Here is an 8,645-nt window from a genome sequence, read left to right as displayed (position 1 = left end):
CAGTGTATTTTTCAGTTCTGTTTTTATTAATTTCTCTGTTTTGCCTTTGTGCATTTGTGCTTTTAGCTGAACATAGGCTGCAAGCTCCATTCCCTGGCATTGAGCTACCAAGTACGAGAGTACATCTCTTCTGGTTCACCTTGACAAGGCTTGACTGGGATTTGCAGGGCTGTTTGCGATGGCAGCTTATTAACTGCATGGATGAATGGATAGTATAACTTGGAGCAGGGAGACCCTGCTCTGTTTAAAACGGGAATACTGCAGAATGCTCACACTTGTGCTAAATGTATGGAAGGACCATAATGCTGAGCATCTGTGAGACCCAAATAGATAATCCTTGAAAAGCAACATTACCATCTTTGTACTTGTGCCACATTGTGACTTTGAGGGTTTCATCCCCACCTCTAAGCTCTTTACCCTTATTCAATCTTACTTCTGAAGGACAACAGGCAGTATGTTTTTCAGAGGAAGAAACATGATGAGAATAACTTCAATAACCAAGACTTTTCCATGGAGTGCAAGTCCTTCAAGTTTGGGTCAGCCAGGCATCTTGTCACATGCAGAAACTCATCACCTTGCTTCAGAGTATCCAAATACTGTCACCCGCAGAGTGTCCCACAATTGTATTCCACCTACACATAGAGATTTCCATGTCTGGACTGGAAAGAGCATCCCATCTTATCTAATACCAAAGACAATTAGGCACAGGTTGGCGAGAGTCAAGTCTTGAGGACCCAAGAGTGTGCATTAGGATAACTGTTGAATTTTAACAAACTAAAACCACATAGCTTTCCATTGAGAGCACTGTCTGGCAAGCTTCTTAGGACCACTCTACCTGTTTGTGCTTTGGGTTGCAAGGTTAACAGGAGCTGAGTTGGAAGAATCCCTTCCCCCAGTAACTGGTCTGCCCCTCTTAAGTTCTACCAATGTTGAGCTGATGTGTGATTGGAGTGCCTTGGAGTACTACAGACCTGCCTGGCTCAGGACCCGGCCTCCTGAGACTGCTACAGTGGGTTGACTCGAATTCAATATTCCATTGCCAAGCATGTCACCTTGAAGCCAGCTTAGCTCCCATGAGACCCTGCTTACTACCTCTCCCCGTCTAGAGTATAGTGACAAGTTAAGTCAGGCCACTGAAAATTGCAGCCTGCAGGTCACCAAGTCTGAACTACCCACTGCTCTATGAAAAGCTGTTGCTTGGTTCCTGATCCAATAACGGTCAATAAAGCTCATTGCACAACTGAGGCCTGTTTAAATCTTCTTGTAGGGACTTCTCAATGCGGTAGGGTTTGCTCAAACCTGTGGTCTTTTACACACATTTTGTTTGCTTTCTTGCTGTGGTGAGCAGTCTTGTGCATGTTTGGAACACTGCAGACCTGGACCTTTTTATTTCAACTTTCGCCTGTGGCATGTAAGGGCACTGCTAGGGCAAGTGTCTGAACAGATCCTCCTTGGAAATGGATGGGAAAGGAGTATGTGATGCAGAGCTCTTCCCAACCGCACATTGAAATCCATTCTTACAAACTCTTTATTTTGCTGCCTCAATGCAGTGAGCCCCGACCTGCAGCTCACAAGTTTGTAATAATGAGGTTGGAGAGTGCAGACGGCAATAACCAGTCACACTTCAGCAGATCCATTGGAATAGGAGTGCTAGGCATTACATGTTTTTTTGTTCATCCATGAGGTTTGGGAGATTGGAACTTGTTTGTGTACAAGTTGTGCCAGATAAGCATTGACTGTGGTGGTTTGCAATAATCAGACCAGATGTTAAAGTTTTCACTTCTCTCCATTAATTCATTGGGTGGTGTTAGATTTCAAGCAAGTTCCCTCTGACACTTGTATGTAACGCATGCTGTTTGTGGCTCCTCTAGAGGAGCTGTATAAAAAGCACATTGCATACCTCACTAACTCTCAAGTCCTCACTGTTATTACGTATCTCTTCTATCCCCACCCCCCCCAATGTCATTTGTAACTTTGACTTAGACTGTCTCTGGCAGGATGGAAGCCAGATTGGAGAGGCTCATACATGGAGTGGTGGGAGAGGAAGGAGCAAAGCTGGGAAGCAATGATTTGTTCCGGGACATTGGAAAGAAAGGGAAGGTTAGAGATAGTGATTTCAGCAGTTGGGCTGTGATTCCTACTCCTGATCACTACCCAGTGTCTTTGCCTCTCCCTGGCCACGCCTCTTGCTGGAAGCTGCATCGAGGCCGTCAGGTGAGAAAGAGATTGGCTAGAGTCTGATCTGCCCCACGGTCGATGACTCAGGCTCCTGTGTGGGCTAGCAGTAGTTGGCCATATGTGGATTCAGCCCCTGACATGAGAGAGAGAAAGTTCCGGGAGGAGAGAAAATTGGGGAAAACATTTTAAAAATTCACCTTGTTTTGCTTGATGTATATTGTGCCTTTTATACAGCTCTAGAGATGGTGTTGGATGAGTTACTATTTGAATGTGTGACTGGCTTTCACATTGGTAGATAACCATCTCTTTCCATTGTGCAGTGATGATGCCTAAAGAGAAGCCACCAATCACTGTCGTTGGAGATGTTGGTGGAAGAATAGCCATCATTGTGGTAAGGACTGGTGTCAGCCTCAATCAGTGCTGGGATTTGTGATTCAAGCTGGCTTGATTGTGGGCCCTTCCTCGAATCCCCACAGATTGCTGTGTTTACCCCACAGTGGCCTATAGGCTGTTTGTCTGTTTGTCTTTGATTGAAGGCGCAGGTCAGTATGGCAACCCGAAGACTGATTGTTCAGTTGATTGAGTTTATTGTGCGTGAAGCAATCTGCTTCCGTAGCCTCATGTTAGCTACATACTGTGTTAAGATGGTGGATTTCACACCAATATTCCTTTTGTAAATAAGATTGTTTGCTGTCAACTGACAATATCAAACCTGCTTCAAGGTAGTAACCAGCCAGCACGGATGAACTGATTTAGCAGCACATTAACAGGGTGGGTGGGTGGGGAGGGGGACGGAGAGGGTAAATCACTGTGGAAAGCTGTTAAAAAGATCAAACTTGTTAATTTTTTTTGTGTGAGGTAGTGATTTTTTTTGATGAGTCGGGTGTCTGTCATGGGTGGAAACCCATCACGATGCTTAACAGTATCCAAACCCGATTGTCATCAGTACTGATAGTGGCTGTCAGATGAGGCTAAATTGCTGGAATAGACATTACATGAGGATTCTACTTGTATCCTCTTGTCTGAAAACTGCTGCTGTTTATCATTCTTTCACTCCCCTGCCACAGGATGACATTATCGATGATGTTGATGGATTTGTGGCTGCTGCAGAGATTCTGAAGGAACGGGGAGCATATAAAATATACGTCATGGCCACACACGGCCTCCTCTCTGCGGATGCACCCTGTCTAATAGAGGAGTCGGCCATCAATGAGGTAATTCTGCCACTTCTATTATAAACTCAGCTCAACATGAAAGAAAAGTAAATTCTATGATTTACTCCATTTTAAATTATTTTACTGGATAATGGACATTATAGTCTCATTGTTCTCAATTATCACAAAACTAGTTAAAAGTGAGGCCAAAAGACATTTCCTTACAGAGAGTGGAGTGTGGAACTCTCTACCACAAACTTTTGTTGAAAAAGAGTTTATAATCTTGCATTTGATAATGTTGAGAATGTCTCAAAGCATTTCACAAAGATTAGAGTAGTGCCTGGAATTGTATGCAAATACAGCAGCCAATTTGTACAAAGAATGGTACATAAAGGGTCATGAAGTACACTAGCCACCTCCGCTCCCTCAAGCCACAGGTGCATGACGCCAAACACACCTGGCTCAAATCTAATTTAAAACAGTCCATTGGCAAATCTGGCTGGACCACATCAAAACACCGCTACACCCTCGAGTCCCCTAAATCGTCCTTCGAATCCAATCTTGGAGACCAAGGACAACCCCAGGCTTCTCTTCACTACCAACTCTGCTCCTCCACCCACCCTCTCATGCCTCGCCCATCCTCTCCTCCAACTCCAAGGAGATGCTGAACTTCCTCAAGACTAAAATCGAGGGGACCCGCTCAGCCAACTCTGCCCTCCCAACTGCTACCCCATCCCCACCTGCCCCTCACACTCTGGCCCTACCCATCATTCCCTCCACACCTTCGAACCTGTCTCCCCCTCCACTCTCACCATCATTATAACACACATGAAACCCACCACCTGCTCCCTCGACCCCATCCCTACTCTCATCTTCCAGCTCCACCTCCTTGCCTCTCTACTCACAGATCTCATCAACTGTCCATTGGTATCATTCCCACCCTGCTAAAAACAGCTGTCATCATCCTTATCCTCAAAAAAACCTTCCAGGGACCAATCCCTGCTCTCAAATTACTGCTCCATCTCCAACCTCCAAGGACCTTTAACAAGTCGTTGCTTCCCAGCTTTGCTCCTTCCTCTCCGGCCACTTAGATACAAACCCCTCCAATGGGGATTCCGTGCTGCCCATAGCACAGAAACAGCCCTGGTCAAGGTGACATTCTGTCCATCTGTGACCAAGGCTCCCTCTTCCTCCTTGACCTCTCTGCTGCCCTAATACTGTTGACCACGCTATCCCCCTCCACAGCCTTCTCTCACTTCAACCTTCATGGTTCTGTCCTTGAATGGTTTAGATCCTACCTCTCACACTGTCTCCACTTCATCTCCACAAACAGCTTCGCCTCCAGCCCCTGCACCGGCTCATGTGGCGTTTTTCGGGGGCTCTGTCCTTGGTACCCTTCTCATCAACTTGTACATGCTCCGTCTTGGTGACATCATCCGCGGCCATGGAGTCAACTTCCACATGTATACGAACGACACCTAATTCTATCTTTGTGTCTCTACCCTTTACTCCAGGACCCATTGCTGTCCTATCATAGAATCGTACAAAAGAGGCCATTCGGCCCATTGAGTCTGTGTGGCTCTTTGAATAGACCAATGTAATGTCAATCCCACTCCCCGGCCCTTTCCCCATAACCCGCAAACCTGTCCTCCGCAAATACCCATCCACCACGTTTTTAAAAGTAGTTATCGATCGGCCTCGACCGCCCTCTCAGGCAATGTTCCAGATTCGAACAACTCGCTGCGTGAAAACATTTCTTCTCACCTCTCCCCTCGGCTTCTTTTAGAGACTATTTTGAATCTGTGACCTCGAGTCACCGACACACCCACCAGTGGGAACAGTTTTTCCCTTTCTAACCTATCAAATCCCCTCATGATTTTGAAGACCTCTATTAGGTCCTCGTAACCTTCTCTGCTCCAATGAGAATAATCCTCACCTCTCCAGCCTTTCCTCATCATCGAGGTCCCTCATTCCTGGTCCCATCCTCGTAAATCTCCTCTGCGCCCTTTCCAATGCCTTAACATCCTTCCTGTAGTGTGGGGCCCAGAACTGGGCGCAGTATTCTAACTGAGGCCTAACCAGTGTTTATATGGGTTAATCATCACCTCCTGACTCTTGTACTCTATGTCCCTATTTATAAATCCTAGAATCCCATTTGCCCTTTTTACAGCTTTATCTACCTGTCCTGTCACCTTCAAGGATTCATTTACCTGCACCCCCAGGTCTCTCTGTTCTTTTACCCCCCTTAAGATTGTATTACCGCCTATATTGTCTCCCCTCATTCTTTCTACCAAAATGCATTACCTCGCATTTCTCCACATTGAAACTCATCTGCCATGTGTCGGCCATTTTACCATCTGTCTATGTCTTCCTGCAGTCGGCTCCTGTCCTTCTCACTGTTTGCCCCCTCCCTAACTTAGTGTCGTCCGCAAACTTGGAAATGGTACTTGCTATACCCAAGTCCAGATCATTTATGTATATTAAGAAGAGTAGTGGTCCTAATACCGATCCCTGGGGGACACCACTATACACTTCCCTCCAGTCAGAAAAGCAGCCGTTCACCACAACTCTCTGCTTTCTGTCTCCCAGACAGTTCTGGATCCACTGCCACTGTCCCTTTTATACCATGGACTTCTATCTTTCTTGCAAGTCTTTTATGTGGAACTTTGTCAGATGTCTGTCAGACATCAAGTCCTGGGTGAGAGCTAACTTTCCCCAGTTGAATGTCAACAAGCCCAAGGCTCTCCTGATTGATTCCAGTCAGCGCCTTCACACCTCAGGCACTGACAGCATCACTATCCAGGGATACCTCACTGAACCAGTCAGGAATCTTGGTGTCTAGTTTGACCCACAACTGTCCTTTGTCCCCCACATCCGTGCCATGTCCCGCTCTGCCTCCCCCACCTCTGCAACAGCTCCAGGCTGTGCCACAGCTCCCTTCAGCCCGCCAAGACCCTCATTCATGCGTCCATCACATCTAGGATTGACTACACCAACTCCCTGTTTGTCAGCCTTATCAACTCTTCTCTCCACAAGCTGCAGATCATACAGAACTCTGCAGCTCGTGTCCTCTCCCATACCAGGCTCTGTGACCCCATCGCCCCTTGCCCAACTCCACTGGTCCCCATCCCTCAGAGGATAGAGTTCAAAATCCTCATCCTCACCTTCAAGGCCTTCCACGGCCTTGCCGCATCCTATCTCTGTGACATACTGACCCCATATCAACCTGTCCGACCCCTCTGCCCAGCAGGCTCCGGCCTGCTCCACATCCCCTGCCCTGCCCACCATCGGCTAGCGGGCCTTCATCCTCTCTGCCCTCACCCACTAGAACTCCATCCCACATTCCCTTCGCCTCGCTCCCTCCCTTGCCTCCTCTAAGGCACGTCTCAAGACCCTCCTTTGACCGTGCTTTTAGCCACCCTCCTTGCCCTCCACCCTTCCTGATCCCAACGCCGCCCTCTCCCCCCTCCAGCTTGGGACCAAATTCCTGACTGTCTTGGGATGTCCTCTCAATGTGAAAAGCACTTTACAAATGTAATTTTGTATTGTATCAAGTGAGTGACCAATTGTTATCTGCAGGATTGTTGCCCAAGACGCCAGGACAAACTCCCTTCTCCTTTCCAATAATGCCATTGGATCTTTACTACCTATCTGATCAGGACCTCAGGTTAATGTCTAATCCAAAGATGTCTGACATTGAAGCATTCCCCTAGCACCATACTGTGGGGTTGGACTGTGAGCTTAAAAGTCTGGCTTGAACCCAGAACCTTCTGACTCCGGGTCGAGTGTGCATATTCACTTAGTTGGAGTTCAGAAATTACTTTTAAAATGATAAAGGAGCCTGAGGGTAGATGAGGTGATGTGTCAGCACATTCTGTGATTCTCAGTCAATCTGTGCAAGGGCTTGTCACAGACGGCCACCTTTCAGCTATTAGATTTTTGGGAAATGCACCTTTTTGAAGAAGTCTTATTACTGCCTCAGATTCGTTTAAATATTTATGTTTGTCCCAAAGGTGGTTGTAACGAATACGATTCCTCATGAAGTTCAGAAGCTGCAGTGCCCCAAGATCAAAACTGTTGATGTCAGCATGATTCTGTCTGAGGCCATCAGGCGCATTCACAATGGAGAGTCCATGTCCTACCTGTTCCGCAACATCACAGTTGATGACTAGCCACTTCCTGTCCAATCTACCTCCATGTAGAAACAAAAGGGAGTCTTAAAAGTGAAAAGTTGTGTAACCGGACAACGATGCAGGTGAACTGTGTGGAAATACCCAATCCAGTTTGTTCTTTTTAAATCCCTTCAGTAGGCATCACCTTCGTACCAGTTTTTAGGTAGCATTGTTAGTTCAACGTGTTAATATGCGGTGTGCCTGTGAACGGGAGATTTGTGGTTACTTTTAAGACCTGTAAGAATTCAAATAGTTTATTATTTCATTCTGTAAATAGTCTACAGTCTGTTAGAAAATCTTGATGGCATTTTGTGATCAATGTGTTGCAGTTGGGCTGCTTATGCCTGCAGTGCCATAAAGAGCTGCTTTGGACTGGTCACTAATAAGCTTGCTGGCACTATAGGGCAGACATGACAGACACATCTATCAATTCATCTTCTGTAGAAACTGGGAATGGAAGAAAATTAAATCCTTGTATTAGCTTGAGACTAGGAATGATTTGGTTATCATGTAACTAGCGTGAGCTGGAGATGATCTCTGGTTTGAAGCCTCAGTACAAATGAAGAATAATGTGACATTTTACCTTGACATAGTTTACATTTATGTTTTATTGTTTTCCTTGATGTCCCACTGAGTATTTACTAAACTTATATTTTATATAATTAATGCTCAGTAGGAACAAGAGGTAAAATGACCATATGCACTGCAAGTAATCCCTTATCTTCTGTCATTTGTGTTTGTTCCACTTCATTGCAACAGTTACAGGGTCAAACTAATGATTGAGTCTCTGTATTGGGATTGGTGCCTATCATGCCTTGCACTCGCCCAGTATTTGTGTTCCTCTTACTGGTTTCCAGTATTAAATCTTGTTAAAGTGCTTCTCATCCACAATGCCTTTGGGTATGTTAACATGGTTTCTGTGATATTGTGTTAAGGCTTTTCTCTCAGGTTCAAACACCATCACAGTCTGAACCCTGCTGAATAAACAAGTGCAATGCCACCTTGTTCAACATTATTTGTGCTTTGCTGCAAATTCCCTTCGCATTTCTTCAGGACTGCAGAATCACTTTAAAATAACATAGAACACATATCACATGTGCACAATGCGTGTCACACAACATACATGCTGGATGTAACATTT

General features: G+C 45.8%; 1 protein-coding gene across 1 annotated transcript; it reads left to right on the top strand.

Moving 5' to 3' along the window:
• Positions 1-66: 66 nt before the first annotated feature.
• On the top strand, positions 67-8,504 carry LOC103190849 (phosphoribosyl pyrophosphate synthase-associated protein 1; the record flags this gene model as incomplete). The annotated part of the gene is given in 4 exon segments (XM_042342530.1): positions 67-111; positions 2,499-2,569; positions 3,246-3,392; positions 7,346-8,504. Coding segments are annotated over 4 exon segments (422 nt in total), but the record flags the coding sequence as incomplete, so codon positions are not given.
• Between the last annotated feature and the right edge of the window lie 141 nt (positions 8,505-8,645).

Source organism: Callorhinchus milii, unplaced genomic scaffold (genome assembly GCF_018977255.1).
Source record: "Callorhinchus milii isolate IMCB2004 unplaced genomic scaffold, IMCB_Cmil_1.0 Scaffold20, whole genome shotgun sequence".
Taxonomy (NCBI): domain Eukaryota; kingdom Metazoa; phylum Chordata; class Chondrichthyes; order Chimaeriformes; family Callorhinchidae; genus Callorhinchus; species Callorhinchus milii.
The sequence above is the reverse complement of the archived record's forward strand: the minus strand, read 5'-3'. Positions and strand labels throughout refer to the sequence as shown.